This window comes from Carcharodon carcharias, chromosome 7, assembly GCF_017639515.1.
Source record: "Carcharodon carcharias isolate sCarCar2 chromosome 7, sCarCar2.pri, whole genome shotgun sequence".
In the NCBI taxonomy this organism is placed as follows: domain Eukaryota; kingdom Metazoa; phylum Chordata; class Chondrichthyes; order Lamniformes; family Lamnidae; genus Carcharodon; species Carcharodon carcharias.
This window is the reverse complement of record NC_054473.1, coordinates 43,241,915-43,260,074: the sequence shown is the minus strand read 5'-3', so window position 1 is coordinate 43,260,074 and position 18,160 is coordinate 43,241,915. Positions and strand designations below refer to the sequence as shown.

At 41.3% G+C, this 18,160-nt stretch overlaps 1 protein-coding gene across 6 annotated transcripts in view; it reads left to right on the top strand.

Annotated features, from left to right (window-relative positions):
- Positions 1-14,970, top strand: part of fhit (fragile histidine triad diadenosine triphosphatase) — a 1,268,452-nt gene extending 1,253,482 nt beyond the window's left edge. For 5 of the 6 annotated variants that reach the window (XM_041192493.1, XM_041192490.1, XM_041192491.1 and 2 more), the window contains 2 exons: positions 13,806-13,906; positions 14,141-14,970. In XM_041192493.1, the coding sequence (XP_041048427.1) occupies positions 13,806-13,906; positions 14,141-14,144 (105 nt within the window). In that variant the 3' untranslated portion in view covers positions 14,145-14,970. Of the gene's footprint in view, positions 1-13,805; positions 13,917-14,140 lie in introns of all 6 variants that reach the window. The other variant, XM_041192495.1, reaches the window with a different exon arrangement.
- The last annotated feature ends 3,190 nt before the right edge of the window (positions 14,971-18,160 follow it).

Genomic DNA, 18,160 nt, shown 5'->3' with positions numbered 1-18,160 from the left:
ACTGACCTGTGCTAATACTAAGCCAGCTGCCAGAAAGCACAGCCTCCTCAGGCTTTGATGTCAAATCTGATTCAGTTTACAGGACTATCGGGGAGCAGCCTCCTGCTCTGCCACTTTGGTAATGAGTACAGTCTAGAGGCAGCAGTAGCACCTTGTTTCACTTTACCATTACACTACCAATGTCAGGACTGTTGGCTACAGTGGCAGACTGAATGCTGTGTAACATTTGTACAGTCTCAGTTTAACCATTTATAGAATTTTAATATTTAAAGTTCATTCTGAACAGGATACACACTGACTGGCATGGCTGTTCAATAACAACATGAAACACTGCAGCATTTGTGGAGACTCAGGGTTAATGTTTTAGGCCCTTCATCCTTTGTCAGAACTGGAACGTGTTACAGGAGGAAAGAAGCCAGAGGAAAAAGGCGTGGGCAGAAATAAATGAACACATAAACAAGAAAAGGACAGGAGTGATCTGTGAAGTGATTAGGTGGAGATGGTTAAATGACAGAAGTGATCAGGGTGTCAGAGAAAAGGAGGCAAAGATGAGAGAAATTAGGGAAGGGAAAGGCATATCCAGAGGATGTCTGAATGATTACAAGGACAACAGCAACTTATCAGCCACTGCCCCCAACCCCAATTAATTTCCCTCCTCTCCCAAACTCTCCAGGCCTCCCCAGCAATGTCTCCTCCAGACTCCCCTGTAGTACCTGATCTCTCCCTCCCTCCTCTATACTACCAACTGTGGCCTGATGCCGCAGGCCTACTAGTCCACCAGCCGCCAGCCCCTCAGCCTGGCTGGCTGCTACCATGAAATAAGTTCTAAGAATGGTAATCATTTCTGGCATTAATCCTTTTTCCTTTATTCTTTCATGGGATGTGAACATCACTGGCAAGGCCAGGATTTGTTGCCCATCCCTCATTGTCTTTGAATTGAGTGGCTTGCTAGGCCATTTCAGGGGGCTGTTAAGAATCAACCACATTGCTGTGGGTCCGGAATCACACGTGGAACAGACCAGGTAAAGATGGCAGATTTCCTTTTAGGATCAGATGGGTTTTTATAACAATCAACAATAGTTATCAGGTGTCCGTTTCTGAGACTACTTTTATAATCCAGATTTGTTAATTGAATTTAAATCCCGCCAGCTGCTATGGTGAGATTTGAACCCCTGTCCCCAGAGCATTAACGCGGGCCTCTGAATTACTAATCTCATGACATTACTGTACTAATTATGGTTTTATTTAGCGTGTAATATACCTTTACGAATAATGCTTGTTAAGGAAGATCACATTATCTTTAGTAAACAATAGGAGAGTAGCGCAGGCTACTCAGTAGTCAATAGGGTAGAGATAGAGTTAGAGGTGAAAGCACATATGTAGTTGCTGCTGAGTACCTGGTAAATAAACATAAAGTTTCCACCCAAGAAGTGTCTGCTGATCAACTCTACCAACTCTACTACCATACACAACAATTACCACTATGCCACTGTCTTCCCACAGGGTTCAGTGGGGTCTAAGGGAAACTTTTTCTACAACACACCCCACCCCCAACCCAAGCGAGATCCCCTCTTCCCTGTATATCAGGGTTGTGATGTCTGAGAATTTGTAGCCTCTGGTACCATACACTGTTACTTATCAAATTCACTTTAAAAATAAGAGGCATGCTGTGTGTCATGATTGAGGCTTGCTGTGTGTCATATTTTGTTTTTATCCATGATATTTTACAACATCGCAACCAATTTGTTCAATAATGGGTCTGACATTCATATATGTTGTGTCCCATAAACAGGTGTACAGACAATGTAGAAAAATGAATGTAATTCTGAGCCATCAGATCTACATCTATTTCATGTCTCATCCAGGATTTCTGCAACACATTTCATCAGGTGTTAGAAGCCTCATCAGAAATAGGCCAGACTTCATTACCGTATTACAATGTGGTTGTGGTGACAACATTTAAATGTCCATAACATTTCACAGCCTTTAGGCCAGAAATACACTTCATAATTTCACTCTTTTTAATTGAATGTCCAGGATGCTAAGCTGCAGCTTTCAGTAAAAAGAAATTTAAAGGTAGAGACAGTAATTTTCAGATGCTATTTCATTTTTAAAAAACATTAAGCTGACTTTGTTTTGCTTTGCAGTGAGCTCTGTGGGTGAAGAGGATTTGTAGCATGATTTTGTAGGAAGTGATAGTGAATGTCAACAGTATGAGCATTCATGAGATGTGGAGGAACCAGCCTTGGGGCTTCAGCAAAGGGGTTCTGCTGTAAATGTCCTGGGCTCGTCACTTGCTACAAAATGGACTGTAGATTTCTCATCCTTACTTCAGCATGAGGGTTGTGAATTCCCCCACAACAGATCACAAATTATGCTATCCAAGTCAGCCATGGCTCAGTTGGTATACTCTCACCTCTGAGTCAGAAAATTGTAAGCTCAAGTCCTACAAATATCAAAGTTGACACTCATTTGGAGTACTGAGAGCGCTGCACTGTCAGAGGTGCTGTTTTTCAGATGAGATGTTAAACTGAAGCTCCATCTGCCCTCTCAGGTGGATGTAAAGGATCCCATGACACTATCTTGAATAAGAGCAGAGGAGCACTCCCTGGAGGCTTGACCAATATTTTTTCCTCGATCAACATCACTAAAAACAGATTATCTGCACATTATCATATTGCTCTTTGTAAGAGCTTGCTGTGAATGAACTGACAGCTCTATTTTCTATATTACAACAGTGACTATACTTTAAAAGTACTTAACTGGGTGTAAAAAGCTTTGGGGTCTACTGAAGTTGTGAAAAACACTATATAAATGCAAGTCTACTTTCTTCCACCTAAGAACTAGGACCCTGTCGATGAGCCGTTCTTCTGTACATCATCTTCCTGTTCCTCCCCTGCCTCTCCTCACTCATGTTGTATGTTTCATCCATTGCAGTGCCCTGAAGTCCATTATTAATATATCCTGGGGATGCATTTTTAAGCCTCTGATCTGAAGGTTAGATTGCAGGATATATCGTGCATGAGGTGCGATCTATCCCTCAACCACTGGCCCCATTTGGGCCTTACATGGTTCACCAATAGAAGGAGAAGAGAAACTAGTGTTATGATATCTAAATCTGGGGTTCTCAACTAGGCCTGTGGCCTCTTAGGCATCTGTAAGAAGATTTCAAAATTAACCAATAGAAACTCTCATTTTATCTGAGATCTCAATCTGTAACCCTCCTGACTAATATATTTGCCTAAATTGCACTTCTGGTTGAGCTCAGTTTATTCAGTGCTTTGAAAGGACAATACAATGCCAATCAATACAGCGATTTCAGGCAGGGATTGGGTTGGGGGACATGATTGTGCTTCAAAAGGAAGGGACAAGACGCTTCAGTCAGAGAGATGCACCAAGAATGGGCCAACAGAGTGAACATTGAGATTTTCACCAGCGGCATCAAAAAGATTGTGGGTTTTTCTCGATTAATTCGGTAAGGAACAGTAGCCAGTGAATAATAAGTTACAAGGAGATACGTTAGAGTTACCAAAGGAGAGCTTCCTCTTTACACCCACTCACTCTGGTGGGTGCCAGTAATGCTGGGGTCTAGGACTTGGTTCAAGTTATATCTTGTGTTAAGTTATATCTTGATGGTAGCAGAAAAGTTAAAATTGCACCTAATTTCCAGTGATAAAAACAAAAAACTGCGGATGCTGGAAATCCAAAACAAAAACAGAATTACCTGGAAAAACTCAGCAGGTCTGGCAGCATCTGCAGAGAAGAAAAGAGTTGACATTTCGAGTCCTCATGACCCTTCAACAGAACTAGGTGAATCCAAGGAAAGGGGTGAAATATAAGCTGGTTTAAGGTGTGTGTGTGTTGGAGGGAGGAGGGGGGGGGGGGAGCGGTGGTTGGGTGGGGGAGAGAAGTGGAGGAGGGTGGTGTGGTTGTAGGGACAAGCAAGCAGTGATAGAAGCAAATCATCAAAAGATGTCACAGACAAAAGAACAAAAGAACACATAGGTGTTGAAGTTGGTGATATTATCTAAACGAATGTGCTAATTAAGAATGGATGGTAGGGATATGGCTGTGAAAGCAGGTTTTAGTAAACACCTTGTCAAACACCAGGAGAGAAATGGAAAGCAATGAAGGTGAGCAAGGCAAAAGAGAGATATGGAAACTTGTCGCAGAGACGAACAGAACTTCTTCAAGGTAGGCATTTCTGAGTTTTTCCAGGTAATTCTGTTTTTGTTTTGGATTTCCAGCATCCGCAGTTTTTTGTTTTTATCTCTGTGTTTAATTGACTGCCACTGCTCTTCAAGAAATGCCTACCTTGAAGAAGTTCTGTTCATCTCTGCGACAAGATTTCCGTACCTCTCTTTTGCCTTGCTCACCTTCATTGCTTTCCATTTCTCTCCTGGTGTTTGACAAGGTGTTTACTAAAACCTGCTTTTCCAGCCATATCCCTACCATCTATTCTTAATTGGCACATTCGTTTAGATAATATCACCAACTTCAACACCTATGTGTTCTTTTGTTCTTTTGTCTGTGACATCTTTTGGTGATCTGCTTCTATCACTGCTTGCTTGTCCCTACAACCACACCACCCTCCTCCACTTCTCTCCCCCCACCCAACCACCCCCCCCTACACACGCGCGCACACACACACACACCTTAAACCAGCTTATATTTCACCCCTTTCCTTGGATTCACCTAGTTCTGTTGAAGGGTCATGAGGACTCGAAACGTCAACTCTTTTCTTCTCTGCCGATGCTGCCAGATCTGATGAGTTTTTCCAGGTAATTCTGTTTCTGTCCTAATTTTCAGTTGTTTGATTTTAATTCATCTGTGTAATAAATAGACTTAATGATTATGTATCTATTCAAGCTAGTTTTTCTCATTCAAAAATATAATTCTAAATATTACACGCAATGCAGAATTCTCTGCACTCCTGAAAAAACATGTTGAATGCCCCAACACGGGTGCATTACCTCATGATTGTTTCCCGAGTTGCTATCTTACATTAATCAGGCCCTAAACAGCAGTGCATTGAAATCCACCAAACTGAGTATCTGTGAAAAGGAACATCTCTTCATTCTCTAACACCAATCCGTCCAATGCTGCATACTAAGGAGGGATTTCTTTATTCTTTTGTTGGCAAGAAATAAAAGTTCATCATTCTGTTCCTACCTCTACTTTTCTCTCTCAATGTAGCATTGTAGCATTATTTCAGCACGGGAAATTAAGCAATCAATCTTCTAGTCACATTAAATATGAAAAACAAGAAAAATACTTGTCTTGTGTTAGAGCGGGCTGTGGAATTTTTATTACACAGGAGGGTGGCCTGAGAACAAAATGGTTGAGAAGCCCTGACCTAAATGATAAATTAATAAGATGTTATATTCTGCTTTATAGGTGACATAGAATTATGGAGCAGGATTTTGAGTCCTCACTGAGGCTTGGAATTGAAGCAAGGGGAAGCTAAAAATAACACAGCCAGCCTGCATGTTGGTTCCCCACCCCACCCTTGGGCTATTATGCTGATGGCGGGGTGAGGTGGGGAGAGGGGGGGTGGGGTGGGACAGCAGAGCTATCTGCCTGCACACAGCAAATAGCCAATTAAATTAATTAACAGCTACTTAAGGCCCATGGAAGGGAGCCAACTGGGATTTCCAAATCGGTCTCCAGGCTCCTGGAAGTGGTGGGCGGCAGTTTAGCTTCCTGGAGGTGGTTTCCTGGAGGCAGACCGGGGGGGCAATGCTTCAGGCTGGCTGAGAGGCTCTCTCTGCTTGCCTGGGTGCAGCAACAACTGCAAGACGCCCAGTAAAGGCTTTCCCCTCACCCCACACCCCCAACCCCACCATTTGTAGCCTGGATTCAAAGACCATTTTTGAAAAAAGTTGAAGAGAGGGTGCCTCCATTTTGCAATGTTGTCTCCCTCACTTATTCGCCATGGTTGCTGCTTTCAAGTTGGAAGGTCTCTTCTTGTCCTCCAGCTTTGAAAGCCCACATGCCACCCTCTAGCTATTAATTGACCACACCAAGGAAAATTGTACTGAATGACTGTTTTCCACACAATGCAGGCTTACAATCCACATTTGAGCATTACAGCAGGGTTCAGGAGCCCTAAATGTTTCAGCTTAAGTGAATGAAAATGAATAGGGTAGCAACTCAACGACAAGTAAGAAACAGAGGTAAGGAGACCAAGAAGATTAGGGAGCGAATTAGGGCCTAGGCAATTGAAGGCAAGGCCACCAAATAGTGGAACAAATAAAATCAGGGCTGCTCAAGAATCTAGAATTAGATGAGTACAGATATCACAGAGAGTTGTGGGGCTGGACCTGAAAACAAGGATGAATTTTGAAATCAAGGTGCTGCTAGACCAGAAGCCAGTATAGATTAACGAGCACAGGAGTGATGGGGACTTGGTTTGCATAAGGACACAGGCAAGAAGATATGTGGTAGACAGGTCAGGAGTGCATTGAAATTGCCCGGTCTCAAGATAACAAAGGCAAGATGAGGGTTTCAGCACCAGGTGAGCTGAGGCTGAGGCAGAATTGGGTGCAAAGAAATAGGCGGTCTTCTGATGACACAAATATGTTGTCAGGAGCTCATCTCATGGCCAAATATGACACCAAGGATGCATACAGTCTGGTTCAGCCTCAAGCAGTTGCCAGGGAGAGGGATGCAGCTGGTAGCTAGGGAATGGAGCTTTAATGGTACCAACGACATTGGCCCAAATTTTCTGAGGAAATATAATCACTGACAGATTCCCACTCTCTCCTGCTTTTCTGCGCCACTCCAGAGCTCCGCATTTTTGGCTGGGACTTCTGATCCTAGCTTTGCCAGAAATGCGGTGTATACCTGACATGGAGCTGCTTCTGCGTAGCACTGGATTGTTGGGGAAGACAAGCCGCATCCCTTTTTTACGGCACTACCTGCCGTCTTCTTATAAGTAAAGTTTAAATATCCCAAAGCTTTTTCTGAAAAGCTATGGAGAGAAGGTAAGTGTGCCGGGGAGTAGAGTGCGTAAGGCAGTAGGATGGATGAGGTGAGTGGGAGGTGGATGAGGTGGCAGAGTGACAGCTGGGTAGAGTGGTATACTGGCAGGTGGGAGGTAGGGTAGGTGGGTAGGATGGCAGGGTGGCAGATGGGTGAGGTGGGTAGGGTGGTAGGGTGGCAGATGGGTGAGGTGGGTAGGGTGGTAGGTGGGTAGGGTGGCAGGTGAGTAGGGTGGTTGCTGGATAGGGTGGTAGCGTGGCAGGTGGGTAAGGTAGTAGCTGAGTAGGATGGCACCTAGGTAGGGAGTGGAATGGCAGGTGTGTGAAGCGGGTTGGGTGGCAGGTGGGTGAATGGGTAGGTTGGTCGCAGGAGTGGTCAGATCAGGTTGGGGGACTTGTCAGGTTCAGAGCTAGTCAGGTTGGCGCAGTGGCTAATCATATCGGGTTGGTGGGGGAGTTGGGTGCTGGGGTCATGTCAGGAGGGTAGTCGGGGGGCAGGGTCAAGGAGGATAGTCAGTTGGCGGCTAGTCATATTGAGTTGGGGTGGGGGGCTAGTCAGGGATGTGGTTGGCTGGTGGTGTTGGGGTGAATTGGGCATTGGCCGGGTGCAACAGTCAGATCAGGTCAGGATCTGGGGGGTTAGTCAGGTTGGGTTTGGTGGGAGTTTAGGGTCAGGATGGATAGTTGGGGGTTTCGGGAAGTTAGTTAGGGTGTTGAGGGTGGAGTCAGGGTGGTCAGCATGAGTGATTGGGGGCAGTCAGTTGTATAGTTACCCAGGAGTTAGACTATGATTTTTCTCTTTAACATTTTCTGGATAATTATCCAGTTAAATAAGCTGGAACGGTCTGAAGTCTCTGACTCTAACTCAGAGTCCCAGGGAGAAGGGAATTGCCCATCAGAAGTTCCAACCTCCCGGGCAATTCCCACAGAGTCAGTGCATTGGGACTTCCGAGGGATCCCGTAGCACGTCTTCTGAGATGCATCCACTCTCCAACAATCAGAGACTGGAAGATCTGGGCCACTACCTCCCAGTCTTCCAAGTGTAAGAATGATTCGTTGGGTGAGGAAAGATTTGGGACCAGCTCTGAACCGAGTATACTTGCGTAAAATTTAGCTTGAACTGGGCTTCTTTAATTTTACTGCAGTGCAATTGGGGTGAAAGACAAGATTAAATCAAATAATTTGTACCCCAGCTTTACTTGGTGCAGTTGTTGCAAATGTCCAAGGGAGGAATTGAGCTATTAATGTAAAATAGAAACATCTTTTGGATTTGTTCAAATATATGTTTGGTTGGAGTAGATTTAGATTTTCACTGTTTGGTGGAAAACTGGTGGGAGCAGATTGCTGACCTGCAATACATTCTGTCTAATTTTAAAGCTAATCGGAAAGAAAATCCAGCATGATGTATAGTATGTCTGATCTGCATCACTACTATGAGCTGCTGCATTCCCATTCTCCCCTGCTCAGAATTTACTAACAGGCTGCTGGCCCACACTCATCTCCATTCTCCCCACTCTGGGATTTACTTACAGGCTGCTGGTCCACACTCATCCTCACTCTGGGATTTACTTACAGGCTGCTGGTCCACACATCCCCATTCTCCCTACTCCGAATTTACTTACAGGCTGCTGCCACTGAGGCAGAAACCCAAAATGGGGTGCAGCAAAACAATAATTTCTGAAGCCTCAGCTGCCTTTCCCAACCGCCCACAATTTGCACATAGCCATCAATTTGTGTGCCTCAAAATAATTAATTTCTGCTCCCATCCTGTGCAACATGATTTTGCATCATGCAAGTACAGAAGCTAGCAAGATTTATCAGCTGGAACAGCAGTTGAACACTTAAGAAAAGGTGGAATTAGTGAGAAAGGGAGCTGCTGTAATGTGTACCATGGTACATAATGGCCCACTCTCTGGTCACCCAAAAGCAGCCCCTGTTATGCACTCCTGATCTAATAAAATGAAGTTTACTGGGAAGCTGTTCAAATACTTGGAGTCTGTGTGGGTGGGGGAACAATGAGATTGTGATGGGGTCTTCCACTTTGACATGCCTGATGAGGTCATTAAACTGCATGTTACTCTTCACTCAAGGCCATGCACAGTGCTATTTGCATTGACATGTCCCACTGAATTCTGCTAGACAAGCTGACCCACTCTGTTGGTAACTCGATGACTACTTTGAGGAAATGGCAGTTCCTTGCTCCAATGCACTTGATCCAATTAAATTGCTACAGCCTAATCTGAAAAAAACAGAGCACTTTGCTGCTCCCATGACTACAGATTGACATGGCTGATCTTTGGCAATCGAATTTGTTTCATCATTTGGCTACTCGAGCGACAATTCCTCTTGAAGCTGCTGCATGCCCTGAATTATAGTCAGTGCTGAACCTGTCTACTTCTCAGTTGCTTTAGGCTGAACCCAAAATCTAAGTGGATTCAGCATAACAGTTTTCAGGAGAGTGTTGGCACAAAGCTGCCCCATATAGAAATCAGCCCCCAAATGTTTGAAACCCTGCATTAGAATGAAATTGTTTATTTGCACAATTTCTAGAAAATGTGTTCTTACTGAAAGAACTAACCTATAAACAATGACTTGATCATTTGTTGTAACATTTTGAAGAGGATTGAGAGGAATGATTTATAAAGGTGGCTCTGATTATGAGTTTAACACTATGTTTGATATTTGTATCAATTTCACATCATGCCTGCCTGCTAACAAATTCATACACGCCCCAGCTTTGACTGGAGTGCACCAAACCTTTATCTGCATGTCTCCTGTTTCCTGGAACTAAAACATATGATCTTTAAGCAACCTGTTTTTTATATCAAAGTGCAACAGACAGCCTCAGAGTCACTGTTTTCTTTTGGAAGTAGGATATCTGAATACATTATTTAATAAAAGGATTGTGATTTTGTAAAACAAAGCAGATATACAATAAATATAATGGGGAGCATGCCTCACTCATTTCTCTATGAATTTCATAAGTAGTAATTGGTATATGATGCCAGATGACATAAATCCTCAGCCATCATTACCATACATGACAGCCCATGTCTTATAATATTGTGATTTACATAGAATACCAAATAATCAGTTGTTACGGACAGAGACAGGAGAGAACTGAAACCCTGTACTCTTTCCCTTACTGTCTGTAATCACTGTGTTTTGGAAAGAAAGATGCATATATTTCTCAATCCCTGAGTGTGTGGTCATTTTTTAAAATACACAGCAGCAAGCTTTCATGAGTTTAAATAAAGAGGATTATTTATTCACACATTCACTCAAAGTCTAGATATCATTTCACTCACTCACAGACACACACACTCAAGGAAGATACAGTTCAAGAAGATAGTGCACTTTTAGCAATTACAAGCAAAGGAGCAGTGCATAAATCATATATTGGCTTACCTTAGGAAGGAGCGGGTTGTGAGTCTGTTGAAGAAGGCATTTTCACTCATGAAGGGGTAGTTTTGATGGATTCAAATATCTGGATGCTATATCAGGATTATTGCAGGATTCCTTTGAAGAGATGATGGTTGTTCATCAGGTCACAAAGTGAGTCACTTGTTTCCTTACTTGGAGGTCGAGTTTCTGTATTGATAGATTTTGAAAAGGAACATCTGGGAAAAGGTGTGGGCCTACTACCTTTCTTGCTGCTCATGTCTTGCAGCTGGAGTTCTGTGTAGACTGACCCGTTTCTCCCTAGCTCTTGGGATAGAGTAGTTTCTATATTGAATGTAGTCCATGTTTAAAGTTATGAATAGGACATGCCTACACTGGACATGACACAATGAATCAATGAATTAGTTTAGTGTCAATATTTGTATACATATAGCTAAGTAAGACTAGGGAAGGAATCCAGTGCTTGTCTGTGATTCATCCACTGACTGGCTATTATTTTTCTACAATGTATATGTAGAAGCTCCTCTTACATGATTTTGATCTGCCTGATGTATTCTCTCAGAAGCAACTGCACTGATCATGTTCATAAGCAGTTTAAGCATCTTATGTAGAGGAGTGTCCAATATTGACCACTATGTAATTATATGATGGCCTGATCGCCTTCTGGTCTGAATTAGACATTGAACCTTTTGTGTATGCCCCTGTACGTTTCCTTCATTCTTCCAAAGCTGGATAAAATCCTCAGTTGCACAAGTGAATGTACAATTTTAATAGATGCAATCAAATCTCACCTCAATTCAACAAACTACACAACTCTTGTCGCGATTAAAAAACATAATTAATATGTGTTACTATTTCTACTGTAGCAGGTTTTGCCCTCATTACATATGCCTTTTCAGTGCTCTAGCTGATTAACCATCTGCTGATGTGTCCGTTGTCCTTTTCTCTCTATGATCCCAGCTAGTTGGAGGGCTGCCCCTCTCACTTCCTTCCTTTCAATAATTCACTAGTAGGTTTATCAATGAATCCTACTATTTATCCCACCTTGCTGTTTTAAAGAATGCATCTATTATGCTTCTTAGTATGAATATGAGCTCATCTTTAGTGAGCCTGGGATGACGACATTGACCCTTATTGAATAATTTTATAGCCGACATAAGCTTCCACAAACTGACTTGGCTTAAATGCATATCTTCAGTACCTGGCTACTTAACAAATAGACATTTCAGCTAAGTGGCTTCAGCCTGTAATTTTTTTTTAACTTGTGCAAAATCAATTGTTTTGAAATATAACATTTACTTACATAGCTTCTTCCCCCAAATCTCGTCCATGAAGATTTTTTTAACACAGGACAATTCTTATTATTTGATAAAAATGACCAGATTTATACTGTTACATTAACTAAACAGGTAATGGGCTATTAATAATGAAGAGTAATGGGCTTGTAATCTCTAGATATCAAGTTAGATATATATCTGGTTGAAAACATGATTAAATTTGATACGGATAAATGTCAACAAAAATGATGATCATATCTCTGGAACATGATGATTCCTTTGCTGCAGGGACCATGGAGACACCATCAGTAAAGCAGAACTGGCCAGGGTTGAATATCATAATGTATTGTGGTGATACACTGATATCCTGGTGTTTTACTAGTTTGCTTCAAGGGGCTCAGGAGAAATTTCTCAAGCCTTCATCTTTGAAGTTTCAACTGTAGTTACTCACCTTCCTCAAGGGATTTAAACAAAGTTCATGAAAGGGAAGATCATGCACAGTCTGCGAAGAATAGTTTTAACGGCGTGAATGGCGTTTTTCTTTATTCTTTTTTGTGTTTTTGCATCCACAGTACATGGGAATTGATGTTTTCTATTGTCATTGGTGAAAAATACAAGAAAATAATCTCCAAGTTCTGTGGACAAGTCAGAGGAAAATAATTTCCTGAAAGTGCAGGACTTGCCAGAGTTGTTTGCTTACGAAACACTATTGCAACACACTGCTATACCAGCATCACCTTATGTAATGTATCTCATTTGACCAGAGACCTCAGAATTCTATCACAGCAAAAGTCCAATTTCTGCCCTTAACCTAACCAAATGCTTCAACATGATCATGTAGATTATATGTTAAATTTTCCCAGTCTTGGGAATATCTCAATGCTGTGTAGAAATCAAGCTTTATATCTTGAATAATCATGTATTTTAAACTCTTTTACTGTGTTCAGCCTTTATCTTCTCTATTTATTGCTCAGCTTTTTGCATTTAATGCTTGGCTTTCTGACCTGACTTTTCACATGTTTTTTATTTTTTCATGGAATAATAGCACCGCTGGCAAAATCAACATTTGTTGCCCCATCCCTGATTACCCTTGAGAGGGTGGTGGTGGGCCACTTTCTTGAACCGCTGCAGTTCATCTAATGTAGGAACATTTACTGTGCTATTTGGAAGGGAGTTCCAGATTTTTGATCCAGCAACAGTGAAGTAATGGCAAAGCACTGCCAAATCAAAATGGTGTGTGACTTGGAGGGGCACTTGCAGATCGCAATACAGTTTTTCCATATGTCTGCTGCTGTTGTCCTTCTAGGCTATAGAGGTTGTGGGTTTAGAAGGGGCTGTCAACGGAGGCTTGACGAGTTGCTGCAGTGGACCTTGTAGGTCGTACGCACGGTTCCATTGTGCACTGGCATCAGAGGGAATGTTGAAGGTGGTGGATGAGGTGCCTTGTCCTGGACGATGTTGAGCCTCTATATAGATGTAAATTGTTGTTTTATGGAACTGGATTACACTTCACTAGCAGCATGGGAATCTCAGAAGCTGGACTCACAGTTTTTGCAAAAACCAGTTTTGACATTGGCACTTGTTTGGTTTGGATCACTTGGAACTGGCATTTGTGCACTGTCTTGTCACGTCTCAATCCCTCAGTCCATCAGTATCATCACCAACCCAATTTTCTGCAGGTGTATCATTCTGCTTCTGTAATAAGAAAGCCAGACCTAGCAGTGCTAATGCAGTGACCCAGCAAATGAGTGCTGATTTCATGTGGTCTAAATTAAATAACTTCCAGTGCAAATGCATCTAAAGTATTCTGATTAGGAAATTGATATTAATGAGGTCAATCCACATGAATTTCACACCTTGCACATTTCAGCTGCCTGGGAATATGTAAATTGAGAAATTTATGAGGATTTAGCAAAGTTCAAATAAAGAATCAAACGGTCTTGTTTATGGCTCACAAACCAGCAAAACTGCGTAAGGTCCCTCTCTCCAACTCACTTTTAAAATTCCTATTATTGGCACAGTCTAGAAAATGTTACATTGATTTAACTTCTTTCACTTTAGTAAGAGTATATATGCATGAAGATTAATATAACTTCTTCCTTTCATATATTTATTGTCCATCCCACACATGGAACCAATAAAGCTCCAGAAGCATGACCAAGAGACATCTGAAGAATCGCACCAATGGAGGACAGAGGAGGAGATGGCATTAGAAGCAGCTGACCTCAGAAAGTACTTCATCTAGTCAGTAACAGTATGTTTTCTTTTGATCCTTTTACATGCATGGACTTCAAATATTTATTAAATTTATGTGTCAACTTGTAATACATTTTAATGTTTTAAAATATTTTAGAAGACAAGTAGTGATTGGACATCATCCACTAATACCTGCACAAACAGATACAAATAATTGTTTTGGTTAGTTGTGATACTCTTTCTCCTTGGGCCTATATTATTGACATGTTGTATGATTTTCAGCTGAGAATCCAAGGAACTTCAAGACTATGGAGAATTCAGAAGTTCAGACCAGTGGATGTTTTTTTTCCTGAATTGTGTATAGAAATGAAATAGCTGTTAAATTACAACTACAACAGATCAAACAATACTTGAAGCTTTAAGGAGACCAGATTTCTATGGTATCAACCAATGATATATCTAATATATCTTCAGAGCAGAAGTTCTTGTAAGCTTTTGGCAATGTAATTGTACCCTACTAAGATGTGACTCTCGCATGTTGTAGTAAGAGGCACCTAACCTAATTTAATTGCTTTGATTAGTACCCAGCTTTACATTCAATGGAAACTGTTATTCAATATTGAAAAGCCTATGTTAATGTTCATGATGCTATTAAAGCATGCTATACATGTGTAGCAATTTTCAAATGATCTTAGATTTATATTTTACGATTACGATAATGAGAAATTTGTAGCATCTGAAAGAGATGATAATACAATGGCTACATTTTCCACCCTTTGCTATCATTGTGAAAAAAGAAATACGAGTATAATTTGGGGAGCATTTTCTTCTCAATGCTACCTATTTGCTAAAAGTAACTAATGGAGGAAAACATCCTGTCAACTGATTGAATTATCAACCACATACATTGTACCTGGACATGAACATACTAAAATGTCACACAAAACATTTGTGAACTTGACTACCTCCACTTTAAATTCTGTCCTCTTTGATAAATAGTGCAACTCTCATGGCAAACTTTGAAACTTTCAAAACATTTAAAAAGAATTGTATTGATCTGTTTTGTTTGTTTATTTTTCAACAATTGTTTCCATTAAAATTCATTCAGTCAATAACAGCTGCAGTATGATTTCTTTTGATCTTTTTACATACATTGACAGTAGAATACTTTAGAAGGCAAGTAGCATTGGACTCTATCCAATTTCCTCTTTTTAGGCAGTCCCTCAGGATTGAGGATGACTTGCTTCCACTCCAGTTTGATGGGTTCTGGCTAATAAATCCAATGTGTGAACTGCAGATTTTGCCAGATGCGGGGCAGGCAGGCAGTGCTTGAAGGGTTCAGTAGATAGGTTGCTTGGAGGTTTGTGTGCTCCTTCTGATGCCTCAGCTTCACCTCTGCATGTTACCGACAAAGTCTCTCGATGTGTTTGGTGCCTTCCCAAATGACCCTTCTCCATTTTGGTCAGTCACAAGTCAGGCTCTCCCATGAGTCAGGGTATGTTTGACCTCTTCAGAGATGCTTTGAGGACATCCTTAGTTTACAGAGTTAGACATCCAGAGTTTCCTCTGTCCCACTGTGAATCTCCTGCAGTGACTGAGTTCTGAGTAGAGCTGTGGCTTTGGAAGTCTGTTGTCAGGCATACGAATGACATGTGCCATCCAGTGGAGCACCTCAATACTGGGCAAGTTGGCTAGTGAGAGGTCCCTGCTGGTGGACTGCCTTTCTTGCTACCGGATTTGGAGGATCTTGCAAAGGCACCACTGGTGGTATTTCTCCAATGCTTTGAAGTTCCTGCTGTACATTGTCCAAGTCTTGGAAGCATATAAGAGTACGAGGATCACTGTTACCTGGCACCCATGACTTAGTCTCGCATTTGAGATCCTGTTCCTCAAATATTCTTTTCCTCAGTCAGCCAAAGGCTGAGCTGGCACATTGGAGGCAATGATGAATTACCTTCAATGTCTGCCTTTGTCGAGGTGAGGTTGCCAAGGTACGGATAAAGGTTTACATTTACCAGGATCTCACCACTGAATTTAATTGCTGCTATACTGCACCTCATCTTCAGAAAATTATCTATAGCATAGAGATAATCTACAGAACAGATGGGAAACTGTTCAACCTTCAATCCAAAATCAAAACCATTCCAATCTGAGCCAGTGAGCTTCAGTATGCAGATGATGCTTGTGTGTGTGCTCATTCAGAAACTGAGCTTCATTGTTGAGGTCATTTTTGATTCCTCCAAAACATTTGAAAAAATGGGCCTTTCTTTAAACACCTGGAAAACTAAGGTCCTCTTCCAACTAGTTCCTACATCGAATTGCCTCCCCCCATTGATTAAGCATCCACTCAGACCTACATGAACAGATAAAAATAATTGCACTGTATTCAACACTTCAGCAAAAATCACAAAGTAAATCTATTTAGTTCCTGACATATGGAATGTTATTCAGTGTAATTTGGTGTGATCATTGTCACTGTGCAGATCACTGTTATCCTCTTTATCCCTCTTGTGCTCTCTATTTTAATGCTGTTCACAATCCAGTGAGTCATTCATGGTATCTGTTTTCTGCATGTCAATGCTCACAGCCAGCATCCGCTTTTCTAAAACCTGACTGCAGATCACACATCCTGGATTTGCACTCCAATCACATTGGATAGATCAAAGGAGCTGAGTTGAGAGTTTTTTTTCAAATAAAAGGAAGTGCAAGAACCCATTTATTTTTAAAAATAATTTAACAGCGAATTCAGTTGGTAACAGAATGTTCAATATTTACAGTGACATCAGAAAAATAAAATCTGTCAGTATTCAACTTTTCAGTCACGAGAACCTTACATCGAATTGCATTTGCAGGATCCTAACTCCCTCAAGTCTCCTTCAAAGGCTTTCTTTGCTTTCTAATTTTGTGCTGTTCCCTTTTTTCCAGTATGATTCTCATGTCTTAGTTTAATGACAGTAGTGTTGCTGTCACATGAATGTTGATTTGAAAACTTCATGATCCTTTAAGGGTGCATTCTGGCTTGCAAGCCAGTGGCCCAGATTTTGCAAGACAACGGCACACATCACTGACTTTGAAGAAAGCTGCCCACAGGATCCAGCAGTCTCTGTAACACTGACTTCCCTTTCCCAAATAAAAAGAGAAAATGTTGAAAGTACACAACAGGTCAGGCAGCATCTGAGAGAAGAGAGAAACACAGTTAATGTTTCAGGAGCAATGACAGAGAGCACTAACAGTTTTGCTATCATTGCTACTACAAAATCCAGGCCAGTAATCTTTTGTGTGAGCAAACTACCCACTGAACAGTGTCTAATGTGGCAGAATAATTCACATCCAACAGTCTTTCCAATAATACTATTCCTCGATACTGTCATCTCGCTCTCCACTACCATGTTAGATTTTGTTATTGTTATTCCGGATAAATTGGGTTATTCTAACCCTCTCTGTTTCCATTATTGGTCCTTCCCTTTCCCTCTTCCACAGTGCCCAAAGTAATCGGTCAAGTATATTGTTGAACAATTTCAAGATTAGCAATTTTTCAGTCAAATCAATGTTTGTCTATGAACTAAATGCCTCTGTTGCATATTGTTTTGATCTATCAAAGATGGTTGTTCAATCAGGCTTGATAAATTAATAAAAATGGCATATATATTGATGTCCTGTATGGTTAATGTCATGCAGCTTTTATGCAGCTGTGAGTTAGGCTTAATTGATATTCTGTGCTCACACACAGTGTGGGACTCAATCCTTTAGTTCTATTGTGCACTATGGAAGCCCAGGCTTTGTTGCACTGCAGATAAGATGGATCTGAAAATCTATCACCCTTATTTCGATAAGATGAAAGAACAACACAATGACAAAGAAAACTTGACCTTTTATATAACATGTTTCTTCCCATTGTGCTTCTGTTGGCTTTGTGGATAACTGTAGTTACCAGGCCTTACAGAAAACTCTTGAACTTTTGCATAGTCAGGCCATAAGAAAGGCTTAAAATGCAAAGGAATAGTATTTGTAAATATATGGTGTGACCCTTAGCAGTTATGTGAAATTTTTCAGGAGGGTACACATAGCATAAGCATTACTGATATTACTAACTGTTAAACTAATCCATTAGAGTTAGGTTCATGTTTCACAATTTCTTTACAAAGCTTTGATATCATTTCTATGGTGGCTTTTTTAACTCAGCTCTTTAGCACCTTGTTTCTGGGTTTGATGTTCAATGCACGACAGCAGGCATAATGAGGACCTGCATGATACGACTTCAAATCCAGGTCCAATCTGGAATTTGGACAAGTTAGAAGTCAA